The following is an 18,356-nucleotide window of genomic DNA, read 5'->3' on the forward strand; positions in this document are numbered from 1 at the left end:
CAGACTGTTGTTCCTTCCATCTTTGATTTAACGCGGCCCGGCGCGGCTCGATCGCACCCGGGAGACGACTTTATTTTCATGTTTGCCAATCTTCCTTTACACCTGCCTGTGGCGGCCGTAAATATATTTTTATGCCTCCCGGAGAAATGCTTAAAGAAGCAGTTTGTCCGAGTCCTGCATGAACTCGCGTGGCAATATCCCTGATTGATGAGAGGCAGCAAAGTTTAGAAGACGCCCCCGAGAGTTTTCCAATTCCGTTTATTTGGAAGTTTTACATTGGAGCATAATTCCCACTCAGCTGTATTTATGTGGGTTTAGGACTCCTGTGCTCTGTGTCTTTTGTTCCCACAGCTTACTAATGAGGTAGAGCTCCATCATAGCTTAAACTTAAGATTGATTTATCCTTTTATGTATGTTGAAGTATTCTATTTTTTTTGTCTACCCTTTTTTGGTCTTGACATTGTCCACGCAGTGCAGCGATTTGCAGCATCGTGATAAGAATTGAAAATCCTCAGGAAATGCTTGGTTTGTTTACATGGAAATAACGTAAACTGTCAGTGACACTGTCAGGGCACCAGCTTCTACACAAAGGCTCATTTCAGCCCTGATGAAAACACGTGTTTATGTCTCCAGATCTGCTGATAGACTCCAGCTCCTGTACTCTGCACAACTCGGGCTCACAAAACTCTTTAGTCCATTTAACTATACAAAATTTGAAGAAAGTAAATGAGGCAGGATTCCATTTTCCCCAGTTGGTAAAATGTGAATGTATATTGGATGTACACATTTCAGTCATTGAGCCATAATTTTCCTACATGCCATTGTTCTGTTCTAACATGTTTACAGTCTTCTTGTTATTTGTTTCTTAAAGGATAATTAGCCACTTGTGTTTTCTGTATGTTCAAATATTTTTATATAAAGGAGTCTGTGGTGAAGTAAATGGGATTTATTGTTTTTCATGGCATCTGTATCGACTACTAAAATGGACAACTGACATCCCTACCTTCTTTTAGCCATGTTGAAAACGAAACAGGGACCTTGTCAGTTGCTTCAGGTGCTGTTACTGGTCAGAACTTCCACAGGGCACATTAAGGATTCGCACAATATGTTATTACATGAATCTAACTTACTATAGTTTGACTTTATTGTTGTCGCAGTTTAAAAGACGCATATTTCAGTGAGAGAGCACATGTTACTGTCAGTGTTGTTGCCTTCTACCACCTGCTAAACGCCTCTCCAGTGGATATTATACAAAGACTGACCAACTGGGAGGTCTGTGTGCAAAATGGAATGACCCCCTGCCAAAATAAAACCCAGCTGGGCTATACATAGAGGCGCAGCCCTCTGTGGGATTGATATATGGCAGCAGCATGACGGAGGGAAGCCGTCCCACCCGGCAGCTTCAAACCATCATAAATACCTCCCATCCTGGAGCAGGGTGGGTCAGTCCTGATCCCTGGTTTCACAGGAAGTACACCCCGCTCATTTATCAAGCTTTACACTGCGTTATTATTGACGACTTCACCAACAACTAAAGGCCTCGATGTCACCACTTTATTCTCGTGTGAAAAGTATGTTGATAACGCTCTGACACGCAATGGGGCTATTTTTAAAACGTCATTAATTGCTGTCATCACATCAATCCAAGGCCGGGCTAAAGGAGATGACACCGGGGCAAAATTAAAAGCCCTTCAACAAATATTGTATAACAATATCATTTCTAAAATAAGTTCACAGCTGTTGGAGGGTGAGATCTTAGGAGAAGAGTATATATTGTGGCTTAATGACAGATGGAACAAACAGAGACACACGTGGCAGCGCCTGAATGAAGATGCTGGTGTAACTCTGCTTCTTCCTGAATGCTGTTTCCATAATTAACATAATTAGCTGTCTGAACTGAGAACACATTGAGGTCATAATAAAGGAGGGGACAGCGGTGACACAAGTTCAGTCGCATGATTCATATTTCCAAAAAAAGCTGGTAATATAAATAAATTGAACAATAAATATATCTAACTTTAAACATGATAGAAATCTAAATGTGACTTTTCAACTTACTATAGCTTAATAATAAAAAATAGAATTATACCATGATGAGTGGTGTCAAAGGCGTAAGTATTTAAACTCATTCCAGTTAGTAGAAACCACTGAACCTCATTAGCTTCTATTCAGACATGAACTGATTATCCAGAGGGGCAGTAGTTGAGTATGCAAAAGTCCGAATCAGAGTTTTTCCTGACCGGCTCCCTTTCTAAAAAATCTGAAGGAAGTCTGAGTGAACCCACGAGAAAATACAGAAGGATCATGTCCACAGAATTCACCACATGCGAAGGTGCACATTGATGAAGTTTCTAACATGAGACAGAAGCAAAACCAAAATCGTCACAGGATGATACACAGGTGACATGCATTAAGAAGATGCAGCCGAAGGAGTCAACTCTGAAGAATAACGAGATTAGAGAGCTTTTGGCGATAAGGAGCGACGCCTGTGTCGATGTAATTAAAAAACAAACAATGTGATTTCCTCAACAGAATTTGTCGGTCACGTTCTGCCTCCTGCACCTCAGGCGCCACCACTCACCCTAAAGCTCCGGAGATTCTCCTATCGTTGAGAACACGTTTGACAGAAACAAACTCCTGATTTCAGTTTAGTGAAACACAAATGTAGCATATTTCCACAATGAATATGTGTTCTTATATTAAAACCCTGATATTTCCATCATTAATGAATCTGCTCCAACTGCCTGGTGTGGGATCCGGAGTGGAGGCTGACAGTCTGCAGACCCAGACTGAATCCGCGGCCCACACTGCTTTCACAGATCCTGGAACGCAGCATGTAGAGTCACATTACCGCGGCCGTATGCTTTCCCAGTCAATAGCGAGATGATTGGTTGGCGGTGAAGTGTCTCGTTAGCGGGATATAGTTGCGCTTGACATTTATCATAGCTCCGGGGTCGTGAACTTGGAGCTAAACAGCAACTGAATCATTAAATGTGAACGGCTGCAGCTTCAGCGACTCCGAGGCACTGACATAAGTGTTTTCATGCTGAAACAAGTGACTAACTTCCACTAAGCTTAACACGTCTTTGTTCAAACTGGGACAGTCTGCGCTAAGAGGGACATATTCTCCGGGGGCTGGTGAGACAATGGCCGCTTTAACAAGCAGAGCATTCGCTGCTTTTGATATTTAATATCAATTACCATTATGGTGGAATGTCTTTCTGAAAATCAAGTCATGTGTTTTGTCTAGAGAGGCCAAAAAGGAACAATCCTTCCTATTTAGAGTGGTTCATTTCAGCACTCAGTCCTTGTGCCGCAGGGGCATAATTGCGCCATTCCAAAAAACGATTGGTATAAAGACCGACTTGTCTTTAACTATAAACATATTAAATACAACTTAAATACAACTTAAATATACTGGTCTTCAAGGAGGCAGTTTATTTCAGTTCAGAGAAGAATTCCGACTCCAATACTGACGCTTTCTATTAGCAACGTTCTCTGCCATGTTTTCGGACACTACGTTCATTCCACTGTGAATGGAAATTAAACATAAAGAAGGTTCAGTATCACATACATTAATTCCCAGTGTAGATTCTGGAGTTCAATAAAAAACAATCCAAATGGCTCCATTTTCCCTGCTAAGCTTCAAGCAAATAGGATGCTCAATAAAAACATTGCACTGGCCCCTCGCCGTTAAAAAAAAATCAATAGCTAGAGGACAAAGAACCTATAGCCATCACTTAATTCTCTTATCAGTGTGATTTAAGGCACACGGATGATGTTAAATAACTGTAAATCCTTATCTTTGACTTTGTGGGTGGTTTATGGCGGTTTCAACAGCAGCTCAGAGACAGAACGGCCATGCCTTCTGCTGCATACACAATTTATAGCTTTATTACTCTTTGTCTAAACGAGCAGGGAAACATATAATTGAAAGGAAGAGATAGCAGCTTGCGGTTGGAAGCGGCGCCGGAGAGAGGGGGCATGCAGAAACCCAGAATCATCATCGGCGGAGACATATCATGGCGACAGTTTTATGGCTGCAGAGCCGGCCCTCTTGTTTTTTCCGGGGCTCGTTTTTATGAAACGAGCAAGATCCAATTTTCTGATTCATCTGCAAACGGTCCGGCCTGAGTTTTGTATTCCCGACGCCGGGCGTGAGGCAGGCCCACATGAGCGTGGAGGTCACAGAGAGGGCTGCAGGAGCTGAAGTCATGGGTTTGCGCTCACACTGTCACAGGTCCGCTCATATTTTTTGCCCTCAGTGACAACAAGCCTATTGTTCCCCCTGATAAGGCCTCAGTGTGCACAGTAATAGGAATTAAGCAGGGCATAAGTCACGGAGAAATTGGGTGACAGCAGATCGATAGATAGTGGTGAAGCCTCAGGGACCATTAGGGAAGAGGACCCCTTTGTTTGTCCACTGGTGTGTGTGTGGGGGGGGGGGGGGGGGGGTTTAGTGGATGTTCACTTCTGAATTAACTGTTGAAACTGGGACCACATTGAGCTCATAAGAGGGGGGGGGGGGGGTGCCCAGTGACACGAGGTTCATTAGCCAGACACGTGTGTTTTTGAAAGCAGTGTGATGTCGTTATGAGGTCATATTAACCTTTTAGTTTATTTCCACCGAACACAAGCCATCCATTGTTTTTTACAGGCTTCAATGCAGTTAACACGAGCTGCTTATTTCCTTTATCTATTAAGCTGTCGGCTCTATTTTCAAAACATGTAGCCGTGCAGATGGCTGTGGTTTTATTTGCCTCAAGTTTGGCGCTGTTTGTCTCTTAGATTTTTCCGCTGCCACTCGAAAACATTGAAAGTGTTCAGTTAAAAATAGTTTCTAGAAAATATCTCCTCCTCCTCACATGGTTCATATCAGGATCTGCATCATCCCAGATCTGCTCAATGTGCTAGAAAATGAGTTTCATGTTGTTTTCTACTGTTCCTTTTATTGTGTGCTGCATAATGTCAACAGTAATACAATAAAAGATATTGTTTTTGTAACAAGGATGATGTGCAAAGATTTAGTTGGCTGTTTTCGTATAAAATTATAAATTAGGGAAAAAAGAGGCTACATTCTAGATATGTAATAGCTCTGTAAGGGTAAGTTCATGTGAAGTGTCTTTGTGTGTGTTTGTGCTTTTCTTTTCTTTTTCGCCCACATATTATGTAAAAGTTACCTTTCAATGATCGGAGCCATAAACAAAATTCCATTCAAATGTCAAAACCTATTGACTCATATATAACCTTTTGATTTAACCTTATTTATTTTTGATAATCATTACTTATTATAATATTGTTACCTTCTGTCTCATTGTAAATTGTCTTTCCAGCTCCTCTTCTGAATTTATTCATGTCTATTTTGTGCATTCTAATTAGCTGTAGGCTGTGTTCACTGTTGTCCTGTCTGTCCTGCTCCGCTGTGAACACATCTGCACAAACAAGCGTGCGTGATATCATTTATGCTAATGACATGTTATTGTTATTGTGCTAATGACATGTCATGTTACCTCACGTCACCCTGGACAAATCAAATCTATCTGCAGGGCTACACACAATTAGAGGTGAGTGAGAAAAGCTCAATTTGAAATTGTGTGAACCAACTGTATAATGGATTTAAAAGTCTATGCAACATCTGATAATAACAAATGATAATAATTATAATATATACTATTTTCAATTCTTATTTTATTGAGTTACAAATTCTTACAAGGGACAAGCCAGACCCAACAAATGATTGGAAAAATACTACTCCAATTCGTGTTTGAGGGATTTGCAGCACAAAAACTAATAAAGTGATAAATGAAGAAAATGTATTTGTGATTCAGCAGCAATGTTGTTTACACTTGACTTTCCTTTGTCTGCAGATAAGTGGTGTCACAGGGAGCCTGTGTGGCATATGTATATTTATTGGTGGACTGTGAGAAAAGTGCCGGGCGCGATTAGAGTCCCCCCCGAGCCGTACGCCGGAGCTCGAGGAGGGAAATGCATCAGCCCTTATCTTTACAGTGTTCACAATGATTAGCCAGGATATGTGACATCTCTGATAAAACAGATTCCTCCATTAAGTTCTTACGGCAAAATGCATATTGTGGCCATCACTCCGAGACATTCCCACTCAAACGCACGGATAATTTGTTGTAGCATTGCATTATTCCTGCCCCATAACCAGACCCCAGCCCAGTGAGCAATTAGCCAATGATAACTAAAGATATTAATTAGTATATCGCGATGGCAGCACATACGTTTTCACTATTAATAAATTCCAAGCCACCGGGTTATGATTTAATTATGAATTATGTAAATGGTTGCCATGAATCATTTAGGTCCATGCATTTTATTAGCTAAATGGGGCTGCAGATTGTAGGCATTTCACAATGATGTGGATCTACGCACTCGAGTGAGGACGGCGCGAGTACAAGAATATTTAGTGACTTTTTTGACAACTCCATGTAGGTTCTCTGCTAATGGCAGAAAACATTTCACATTGGTGAATTATTGATGAAAGACGCGGTTTAATGGCAATTGAAGGGTCATGTTTACCCAAAGGCTTTAGGTTTTAAAAGTTCCTTTGTGTGTACGTTAAGTAGCACGCGTCACTACAATAAAATACTCCACATCATATATCCTAAACATTAGAGCTCCATTCAGTGCGATGCAGCACATGAGTAATGGCAGAGAGGAGTTTTTTTGAAACTCTATCTATTCTATCTATTACTGTTATTTATTGGATGTAATTTTGATGAGCAATAAACAATAAAGTCATTATTTATCAATGTCATCTATGGTTCTAGAAACTTTGGATTAGTATTTTTATAAGCCTGATTCCAAACCTAAAAACTAGAGGTGGAAAAATGATATCTTAAATTGTCAAGTAAACAAGCTCCTTCAGTCCATATGATGTTTAACAATGTCTTCTTTTGTCTGAGCAAAATTACGAAGCCCAAAACATTCCGTTTACATAAACGCCGCAAATGCATTAAGCTTTACACGTTGACCTAAAATAACAAATCTCAAATCTGCAAATGTATGATTTCACCTTGAAAGTGGAGAAGTTCACTGCTGCAAGAAAAGGCAAACACAACTTCAACGAGATTCACTGAGACACGGACATATGTGACACAAACAGGACAAAATGGCCTCCCCTCCCTGAAATCAACTAATGTAAACATATTGTCAGGCAAATATTTAGCAATTCTTTTTATTTACATTTGTACAGTAACTTATTTATTTTCCATAAAAGGATACAAAACTAATGAGGACATTTGTTTCTATTATTTTGTGCAAATATATACATCTCCTCCCTTTTATTTTTTACCCCCTTTTCTTCTTGTCAAGATGATGTAGTACCAGGAACAAGGAGTATATTCGCTTTGGAAAGGGTTGTCAAATCAAACTGTCAGGCCGCACTTTTTGATGGAGTCGTATCGCTCGCTCATCTGTCAGTCGGAGAGAAAGACTGATGCCAAAGTCAAATTCGAGAGTTGAGAGGAGCAGACTCACATGACAGGAGCGGTGACGTCTGACACGCGGCAGTTTAGAATTTGCAGGCCCCTGTTTGATAAGTAATAAAGTGACTGATACAGTGGGTCACTTGAATATTAACACGCTCATAAAGCTCCCTGTAATCTGCGATAAAACAGAATATTGCCTCATCGCACACACAAAGACGGGCCCACACATTTCAGAGGGCATTAATCATCTCAGCATGGGACGTCATAAACCACTCAGGGACAGTGGGCTCGAGTCAGGCCGCCCTATAAAACTCAGTCATCACAACAGAGTCAGACATTGTTCTGGCAAACCAGAAAATTCCCCGACCCAGGGAGCGTGTCTCTCTGCTGGATTGTTATAGTGTTTACTCACACAAGAGGCTTTACCCCCCCCCCCCCCCAGGCGAGGCCCCACACCTCAGCAGACCAGCTGGAAGTGCCCCGGCCCTCTGGAAGGAATACTCTACCCTCCCCTGCTGCCTGGACTCTGTCAGTAACCAGCAGCAGCACAGACGCAGACAGGGAACCTTGAGATCAGTGAGCAGAGAAAGACAGAGAGAGAGAGAGAGAGAGAGAGAGAGAGAGAGAGAGAGAGAGAGAGAGCAAGTTGTTCATCAGGTAGAACATGGTAAAGAGAGAGGAGGTGTGATTTAGAAATAATTTGTTCTGTGTGAGAATAAGCACCAATTTATCATCAAACAGGAACTGCTGACCTCTGCATGCACTGGAGTTTTCCCCATTGTGTATATTCAATACAGTTTGTTATTGTTCAGTAGTGCTTTTATGTAATCCTGTTATCTGGGAAGCAGCTTCAAAAAAGCATCAGGTAACGAACACTAAACTATGCAAGTGTGCGCCCTTTAGCCCCCTCTAGTGGAGACAGTTCTATCTATATGCCCTTATATATAATAATAAAGGGGAATACCAATAAAGAGAGTAAACTACATCAACCATCTGAGGTTTCTTTTTGAAAGCTGTATACATTTAAAGTGAAACATGCACTTTGTCTTGGTACTTTTAATCTACGAGAGAAGATACGGAGAAGGGATCGGTGCCTGATTCAAATTATTTTGCTGATAAATCACAGGAAGATTGGAAAAGTTGGACCCTGAAAGTTAAGAAAAGAAATTCACTGTATGGTAAAACGGACACGTCACCCAAGACTACAAGAAACTTATCATTTTAAACCTTCAACTGCGATAGTGTTTCGCTACTTACTTGTACAAGAAATAAATGGTGTGTGATAGCAACTAAGACTACCCCTGACTTTAAACCATAAAATACCCTATGGTTTACAATAATAAGTCCTAGTATGGCACAATAAGGAAAAAGGCAACATGAAGTTTAGGGGCACTCTGCCCTCCTATGTTGAGGGAATGATTATTTTAATGAGTCAATTACCCTGAGCACTTATCCCTGCACTGTAGTTAATAAGGTGATGTGTCTCTGCAGCCCTGCTCGTGTGTCACACACAGACGTCACCAGGCGACAGCGTCAGTCTCAGACACAGAGTGTGACAGAGGAGGTGGCACGATAGAGTTTCCACAAAGTGCACCTGTCTGGAGACCTGAGTCGCTCTGGGAAGCTCTGAACGCACCATGAATAAACACACGAACAGTCCAACAGCCTCGGGTGTGAAGGGGATGTGGTCATGTCAGAAACAGAAAAACAGTCTCAGAGTCACATGGTGTCAAATTCAAACAAAGCTTGGTCCCTTCCCTCAGTCTCTCCACACTGATACTGGGGCCAAACCAGTATATGTGCAGATTGCATCCAACCAAAGATAAAGGCCACACCTTTGATCAACAGTTTGTTTGTATTAAAAGTATGGCTTATTACTACAACTAACTATAGTATCAGTATTATTATTAATGTTGCCGTTATTACTCGATTCAAAACCAAACTATGGTATGTGTGAGTTTCATTGCTATGACAACACTGCCCCTCTCTGGATGAACACAGATATTACACGTCTTCATCTCCAAGTTTGTTAATAGCACGAGCACCGACAGTGCTAAGAAGGCCGTATGGCTTTTCGTTTGATTATTCAGGAAAATAAAGATTATTACTTAAAAGAATTGAATGATAAAATACATTAATTTCAAGCATATGGCAAAAACACACTCATGCATCAAATAACAGGAAATTAATATGGGTCGTTTTTGACCCATGTTGTGCATTCGAAGGGTAGTGATACAAAAAACCTTTTTATTCAATAAGTAACAAAGGAAAAAAATGATTTGTGATGATCAACACTACCTTAATTGGGGAATACCGGAAAAACAGAATGATGAAATTCATTCACTGCAAAGATATATAAAAGTTATAGTAGATGAAAACACTTTGGACCCATGTTGTGTATCAAAGGGTTAACTCCAGGCAGGCTGTAAATAAAAGGACACTTCAAGGATTCATTAAGGAAAGAATTCCTTGTTGTCAGTTTGCTTGAATGTCAGTGGTCATAGAATCCTCTGATGTCTGTTGCAAGGGTCCAAGGTATAAACTATCTGAAGAGAAACAAGAAACTGTGTTGACCTGAACAGATCTATTAGTCTGCATCTAGTGATAGTGATAGCGTCATATAATGCCAAAAGGAGGTAGGCATAATTTAAAACTTTAATTGATTTACATAGAGTTTTCACAGTGTGGTCTACACTTGATGGCGTGATTAGTGGGCCCTTCCAGTTAGTATTTTCTTAGCAGATTAACATTTACACGTTAATGCATTTATCCTTTGGTCTATAAAATATCAGAAAGACAATAAAAGGCCCATCATCTTAAAGCAGGAGAGGTCAGGCACTGTCTTGTGTTGTTCGGGCAATAACCCAGAAACCAAGAATTAAATCACTTTATACTCATATTTGAGAAACTGGATCAACAAAAATTTGCGGATATTTTGTAAATCGTTCATTTAACATGATGACTTTCCCGTCACCGGTGCAATATGCCATACTGGGAGTTGTTTTTGTCGCCGGTTATTTCCTGGATAAGATCAAGGGCGTTTAAGTTTGAATCTGAGGCAGCTCCAGCGAGGCAAATCTGACAGCTGTGGTGAAGTGTGTGTACAGGGCAGGTCATGGACTTGATAAGCACACTGCACTGTTTTTTGTGGATCTTACTGGTTTCCCACAGGCTGAATCAAAGAAACTGCATAATTATTTGTTGATTCTATATTGGCAGGTTTTAAAATGATTCTCCAAGCTTACATTTTATTGTTTTGACATCTCTTACTATCTTAAGTTCTGTGTTTAAGCTCCTGTGGGTCTGTGTTATGTAAAGCACTGTAAGCTGCATTTTATGCTACGACATGTGCTATATGCTTCAAAAGTTAATGCTTTCTCTTTTGGCACATACCAAGTTGTAAAAGTTGAATAGTTTTTTCTCAAATCCTCGTAACAGACAAACAATGCAAACATAAACTCTATGGCAAAGGTTAATCGTCCAGACAGTTCCTGAAGTGACACGTGTGCAAACACAAACGCAACTCTCTGGTGCACATGCAAAGCTCGTAACGTGTGTCAGTCAAGACGAAATCATTATATTACCCTAAAGAAGTCAGGCATTATTGACAAAACTTTCCAGGTTTCTTTTCTTTATCTGTATCCGGCTGATAGTGAAATAATTGCATTTTCTCATCGGGATCTTAAAGTTTGATCTAATGTAAATACAAATACAATATTCTCTCTCATTAAACATCTACGAAGAACAGACATGTCTGTTCTTCGTAGATGTTTAAATTGGAAGGTCTTGTGATATCAGTAAGCTCTTATGATCCTTATAATTGTTTCATTGCACAAAATTGTATATTGCAGTAAAAGGGAGATATTCCAGAATGAACTTCACCATAAAAGACCGTGGGGGAAAGGACAACCCACTGCTGCAGTATGTCTTCGATCACTCCATGAGGGAGCACCCAGCCCTAAGAGGCCTCAGGCTGGTAAGGATGTCACAGTATCTGGAGTAATGCTGTGGACTGGCACATTAAGCACTTGATGTTATAAGATGTTATGAAGTTACACCGTGTAACTGTAATTGTATAACTGGTTTCCACTCGTTGCTTTCAGAGGACAATGGAGGACCCCAGCAACGCCATGATGGTCGCCTGTGAGCAGTCACAGTTTATGGCCAATCTGGCAAAACTGATAAAAGCCAAGAAGGCATTAGAGATCGGTGAGTTGTGTAAAGATTTCCTGTCCCATCTCTGAAGTGTGTCTTTTTTGAGATCCCACAATCCTCCATGTTTCTCCTTTCATCCATCGTGTGGATTTGAATGCCTTGTTGTATTCACAGGAGTGTACACAGGTTACAACACACTCAGCATAGCACTGACTCTGCCTGACGATGGAGTTATAGTGGCGTGTGACATCAGTGCAGAGTGGGCCAACATTGGAAGAGCCTTCTGGAAAGAGGTACAATTCCCTTTCATAAAGTACATTGCTTAACTATGTGGGTCAATATAAGTGTCATACTGCTGAATTGTCCCATATTACAACATTCTGATTGGTGCAGAGGATTTTCCTGCAGTACAAGCAATAGATGCAGTGTCTCATAGACTTTCTGTGTGATAACAGACAATGTCTGTATCACTCTGCCAAAGGCTGTGACAAACCACCAAACAATTACAATCTCAAATTAATCAGCATCACCAATTTTATAAGTCATATAAGAGATATTTACTGGTTCCAACTTCTCAAAGGTGAAGATCTGCTTGTTTTCTCAGTTTTATATCATTGTTACTGGATTATATATTTATGCTCTAGAGTAGACTGGACATAGAAAAAGAAAAGGTATTTATTGTCCTGTCAGATTGGTTGGTATTTGTATGCTCTCCAATGAATTCTGAATCCAGAAATATAAATTATTTACTGGTTAATAATTAAGTTAACAATTTGTTGCGAAATACTTTTGATAAATAATCAAGCAACTCCAATATTTTTTGTTTCTGTAAAATATATACATCTTCAGTTGACAAATATCTTATTTAAATGCATCACTATACAGAAACAGTTATGTTTGGGCAACCAGTTTTTAAAAAAAGAAAAAAATACATTATCACACATTCAAATACACTCATGCAAGGAATCCTGATATGGATCATTTCCCATCTGTTATCAAACCAATGATCGCACTTCGAAAATCTTTATTTTTCTTTTGTGTGTATAGGCTGAAGTGGAGAAGAAGATTGATCTGCGTATACAGCCAGCAGTGGTAACTCTAGGTACAGAAACACATCGCTTTATGAATCTCAGGAATATGACATAAAGAAGTGAGAAGTTATTTCACATCCACGACTTCCATTTTATTGTCTATCTCTGCCCTCTTGTTTCTATCAGATCAACTCCTTGACGCTGGACAGGCCGAGACATTTGACTTTGTCTTCATCGATGCCGACAAAGTTAACTATGACACCTACTATGAGAAGTCCCTGCAGCTGTTGAGGAAGGGAGGCATCATCGCCATCGACAATGTAAACCAACAACAAATATCTCAATTTGAGCTGCAGCTGGAAGGAAAATTCAAACAGTAAATCCTAAACGTTTGTTTCCCATGCAGGTGCTTTGGGGCGGGAAGGTCCTGAGTCCGTCTCCTGGTGACGCAGACACTGTGGCCATCGACAAGCTGAACAAGAAGTTGACCAGAGATATTCGCATCAGCCTCAGTATGCTCACAGTGGGAGACGGCCTCACACTAGCCATCAAACTATAGGGCAGCTCTCTGATATGCTAATCATTTATAGGCTTTAGGAAGTAGGATACACAACGAGACTGTCAGGGTCAAGTTGTGATGGTTCCTGAATCATACTCACATAAGTCTCGGCTTGTTCTACTAGAAGATGATTTGGGGATTACTAAACACTGATATGAATACAATGTTCAGCGGACCTGGATGAATTTGATTAAAAAAAGAATAAACAATTACTTTTTGAGTGCGTCATTATTTAACCAAATGGATTTCATTCCATTCTCAACAACTCCAGGAGAGGTTGAAGTTGGATTTCAGTTCTTTATTGCAAAGGTAGATACACCAACACACAAACTGTGTCCTGATCAAGTGTGACAGTCCTCAAAGATGAGAAGAGAGACAGATGATACACTCGGATATTCTTTCACTCACATCACACAGGGAGAAAAATGATCTGCTGTACAGTAGAGTGCCTCTTAAAAGCAGCTTTTATCAAACAACATGATTAACTTGATAAGTAATCTCGAAATCATACTATCAGTATTATTATATTAATAATAATGCTCAAAACAAAACCAAAACATATTACATCAGTACATGTGAGCTTCATTGCTGGGACAATACTGCCCCTCTGTACAAATACACATATTACATCTTTTTTTTTATGTGAATATAATTTGTTTTTAATCACATGAGGAACAATCCTATATTACCTGCAAGTGTATTCATATTTATCACATTGAGTTCCACATGATGAAGACCAACCGATAAGTCAGTCGCAGTATTTCCAGTTAGTATTTTCTTAGCAGATTAAGAGTGATGTCACACAGTGTCTAGTTTTAATCAAGCTTGTCCACCCACACACTTTTAATTTACTTTTAAGAAAGTAAAATATGAATCATCAAAGGTATTTCTCATATTGATCAAAATTGGTGAAGGATTACAGGTACAATTTCTGCTCTTTGATCAAATACAGGCCTTTAAACTTGCAGCAGGATCAACTCACACCGTGTTTTGGGTATATTCACTCATACTCAGCACAAAGGATGATTCTCCTCCACCCAGTTTCACTGACACACATTTTGACATCACGAGACATGCTCCGCTGACGGAGGGGAGGGGGAGTGTGTTAATCCGACCCTATCATATGAGCTGCTGCGGGTCATATGACTGCATACATGACTGGCTTAAATTGAATAGTTCGTAAGAGCAGGGATCACGGAAAGCTTCCTTTCTGCAACTTCAGTGGTGAGTGGTTTCATGTCGTGGTGTGGGTCTCTCTTCAGCCGCAGCTGCACGATGCATTTGCAGGAATCTGCACATGTAGATGTCCAAAGTGTGCTCGGTCGCATCTTCCGATCAGAGCGCTCCTCGCCGGGGTGGAGCTGCGCTGCATGTTTCTGCATCTGTACTCGAACCTGCGCTGGCAGGAGTCTTATCGTGAACCTCCTATCGCCTTTAATCCAGCGGAGCTTCCCGTCTACTCGCCTTATTACGGTTAAGCCCTGAAGGGAGGACGCGGTCGGGTTCGCACCAGTAGTGCGTAAAGCGGCGTGTGGTGGAACCTTTTGTTGTATCTTATCCAACGTGATGTCTTTCCGCGCTGTTTCCAAAGAGGCACTGGTGGGATCCATCACACTGGGAGTTGTTTTTGCCGCCGGTTACTTCCTGGGTAAGATCGAGGAGCCGTCCGAGCCTTGAAACTGAAATTGAGGCAGCTCCACCGAGGCGATGTCAGCTGTGGGGAAGTGTATGTGTGTGTGTGTGTGTGTACAGGGCAGGCTGTGGACTCTATTAGACACATTGCACTGTGGTTTCCCTGTGTGGATCTTACTGGTTTCCTACTGGCTGAATCAAAGTTTCACAGTGGACATGCTGGGTTTAAAAATGGCCTTTAATCCAGGCCGTGTGCGTATAGAGCAGCTTGTAGAGGAGGTCAGCGCTCATGTGGTCTCAGCACGAGGAAACAAGTGCATTCCTCTCACAGCGTGGTTTGAGATCCCGCATGTGATAATCAAGCAATAATTACTCATCTGTTCACTATGTGATGTAGTAATACAGGAAACTACCCTTATTGGAGCTGTGATACTGTGATATCTGCAGTTTCATCTTAACAGAGGACAAAAACAAGTTGTGCATTAAAGATTTCAGAATGAATTTCAGAGGTTGGTGGAGACAAAGTAGCGCTGCTGAGCTGAAAGTAAATAAAGAACCGGTTATCTGCTCAGATTACGTAACACACCAGTGGTGTCAAAGTTAAATATTATAGATTATTAACAGAAAATCGTATTTTAATGCATTAACATGAGTTGAACTATAAAAAATTTGCACGATCACTTCAGTAGAATTCATTTTCCATGTACAGTCAATGAGTTGCGCAATTTGACAACATGTACAGAGGCACCCGGTGCAAAGTACTCGTCCACTTGTTCAACCATTTCCTTTACGGAATGTATTGATCTTCATAATGTTTATTCAAATAAACTAGGAGCCTGTCAAAGAAACCATTCTGCATTTCCATGTATTGAGATCAGACGCATTTGGATCTAAATTGCCCTGGTTCAACAATTAGCATTCTACACAGGCCATAAAGAACTTAGTACAAATTCAAGTTTCTTTATCTGTTTCTGGGCTGATAGTGAAATAATTGCATTTCCTCATCGGGAACACAAAGTTTGATTTAATCTGAATCAGAGAAACAGCATTCTCTTGACCAGATGTCTGTTTCTTGATCGATGATTAAGTTGGAAGGTCTCATGACATCATTGGGCTCTTAAGATCATTATAATTGTTTCCTTGCTCATATTTGTCCGCAGGGAAAAGGAAACCTTTCAGAATGAGCATCTCCAAAAGTCACAGCGGGGGACAGGACGACCCACTGCTGCAGTATGTCCTCAATCACTCCATGAGGGAGCATCCATCCCTGAAAAACCTCCGGCTGGTAAGGATGTCACAGTATCTGGAGTAATGCTGCGGACTGGAACAAAAAAGCATGTAATCAAGTTTCACCGTGTAATTTTACGACTGTAATTGTATAACTGGTTCCCCCTGGTTGCTTTCAGAGGACAATGGAGGACTCTTGGAACATCATGATGGTCGCCTGTGAGCAATCACAGTTTATGGCTAATATGGCAAAACTAATAAAGACCAAGAAGGCATTAGAGATTGGTAAGTTGTGTTAAGATTTCACGTCCCATCTCTGAAGTGTGTCTTCCCCGAGATTCCACCATCCTCTACAGGTTTCCATGTTCCTCCTTTCATCCATTGTGTAGATATTAATGCCTTGTTGTATTCACAGGAGTGTACACGGGTTACAACACACTCAGCATAGCACTGACTCTGCCTGACGATGGAGTTATAGTGGCGTGTGACATCAGTGAAGACTACACCAACATTGGGAAAAAATTCTGGAAAGAGGTACAATTCATAAAATACATTGCTTTTACTATGGTCAATATCTCATGTGTCATTCGGCTGTATTGTACCATATTACAACGTTCTGATTGGTGCAGAGGATTTTCACGCAGCACAAGCAATAGACACAGCGTTGTTGTGATTGAATGATCTCGCTTTCATGAATATTTGTTTCTTTTAATTTACAGGCTGGAGTGGAGAAGAAGATTGATCTGCGTATACAGCCGGCCGTGAAAACTCTAGGTACAGAAACACATCACTTCTCCTAACTCATTCTTTCTTAGTGTAAGATTGCAAAGGTGAAATCAGGAATATGACTTATTTTTCCTGAAATAATATAATAAGTCCATTAAAATTGTGAGATTCAAGTTATGTCACATCAACAACTGTCTTGTTCAAATACTTGAATGGTCCTGAACTTAAAGTAAGTCTACTTAAAGTATATTTTGATGCTAAAGTACAAACATTAGCATCAGAATAAAGTAAACTACCTAAATACAAATATACATACACACTGTGTATTGTTATAAATAATGAATCTGGTGGTTGGTGACATGTTTGGTTTGATGTTGAAGCGGAAATCAGTTTCAGTAATCCCCATTGGACACGTTAGCATTCAGCTGTGTATTAGCTTAACCATAGCATTCAGGGCAAGCTAGGCTAATTAACACAACAACAACATAACCTCTTTACGGGTTAAACCAACTTATGTGACGTTAGTTTGAATCAAGTTTGGTTCAAATACCTGAACTCCCAGTTCGACCCGTTCGTAGAGAGACGTTTACTTTCTCCGAAAACAACGTGACCCTGACGTCAGTTGCGTAAATAAGAAAAGAAGCGAAGAGGAGGTCAAGATATAATATAAAGTATAAACATGTTGAAATGTTGTGGAATGGCAGCAGTGGAAGAATGAGACCTGCTACATCTTTTATTTGATAATGAGTTAAATCTATGGATAATTTAAACTAAAATGTATTTTTATTGTATTAGCTGTTGAGAACCTGCAGGGATCCGTTCCACTGTGCATCCGTCATGTCGCCCTCCAGATGTGTATCTTCTCTTCCCAGTGGTTCTTCATTGGAGCAGCATGAGACAGATGGTTGGTAACAAGTCTGCTTTGTCTCCCTCTGTCCTCTGTCCTCTGGTTTCCATCAGACGAACTCCTTGATGCTGGACAGGCCGAGACATTCGACTTTGTCTTCATCGATGCCGACAAAACTAGCTATGACACCTACTATGAGAAGTCCCTGCAGCTCGTGAGGAAAGGAGGAGTCATCGCCATCGACAATGTAAACCAACAACAAATATCTCAATTTGAGCTGCAGCACGAAGGAAACTTGAATTAACGTTTTTTTTATTTCATACAGGTGCTTTGGGGCGGGAAGGTCCTGAGTCCGTCTCCGGATGACGCAGACACTGTGGCCATCGACAAGCTGAACAAGAAGTTGCACAGAGATACTCGCGTCAGCCTCAGTATGCTCACAGTGGGAGACGGCCTCACACTAGCCATCAAAATATAAGACAGCTCTCTGATATGCTCAGTGATTTATAAGCTTCAGGAAGTAGGAGACACAAGGAGACAGAATGAGACGTCTGCTGAATCACACAGATTTATTGTCTCGGCTCGTGCTACTCGAAATTGATCATTTAACCTTGTATTTTTTATTTCAATCAGTATTTTAAGAATACCATGTTCAGCGGATGTGGAGGAATTTGATTAAAAAAAAGAATAAACCCAATTTATTTTTGAGTGCATCATTATTTAAC

At 40.6% G+C, this 18,356-nt stretch overlaps 2 protein-coding genes across 2 annotated transcripts; both read left to right on the forward strand.

Annotated features, from left to right (window-relative positions):
• Positions 1 to 11,325: 11,325 nt before the first annotated feature.
• Positions 11,326 to 13,199, forward strand: LOC133931822 (catechol O-methyltransferase domain-containing protein 1-like). Its single transcript, XM_062378770.1, has 6 exons — positions 11,326 to 11,430; positions 11,558 to 11,663; positions 11,784 to 11,902; positions 12,657 to 12,711; positions 12,827 to 12,960; positions 13,047 to 13,199. Exons 1-6 carry the CDS (start codon positions 11,326 to 11,328, stop codon positions 13,197 to 13,199), a joined length of 672 nt encoding a protein of 223 aa, XP_062234754.1.
• Positions 13,200 to 14,630: 1,431 nt separating this feature from the next.
• LOC133975921 (catechol O-methyltransferase domain-containing protein 1-like) lies at positions 14,631 to 18,328 on the forward strand. Its single transcript, XM_062413947.1, has 7 exons — positions 14,631 to 14,847; positions 15,992 to 16,116; positions 16,238 to 16,343; positions 16,474 to 16,592; positions 16,778 to 16,832; positions 17,745 to 17,878; positions 17,957 to 18,328. The coding sequence occupies exons 1-7, from the start codon at positions 14,766 to 14,768 to the stop codon at positions 18,107 to 18,109; spliced, it is 774 nt and encodes a 257-aa protein (XP_062269931.1). The 5' UTR covers positions 14,631 to 14,765; the 3' UTR covers positions 18,110 to 18,328.
• The last annotated feature ends 28 nt before the right edge of the window (positions 18,329 to 18,356 follow it).

The sequence above is a fragment of the Platichthys flesus genome, chromosome 20, assembly GCF_949316205.1.
Source record: "Platichthys flesus chromosome 20, fPlaFle2.1, whole genome shotgun sequence".
In the NCBI taxonomy this organism is placed as follows: domain Eukaryota; kingdom Metazoa; phylum Chordata; class Actinopteri; order Pleuronectiformes; family Pleuronectidae; genus Platichthys; species Platichthys flesus.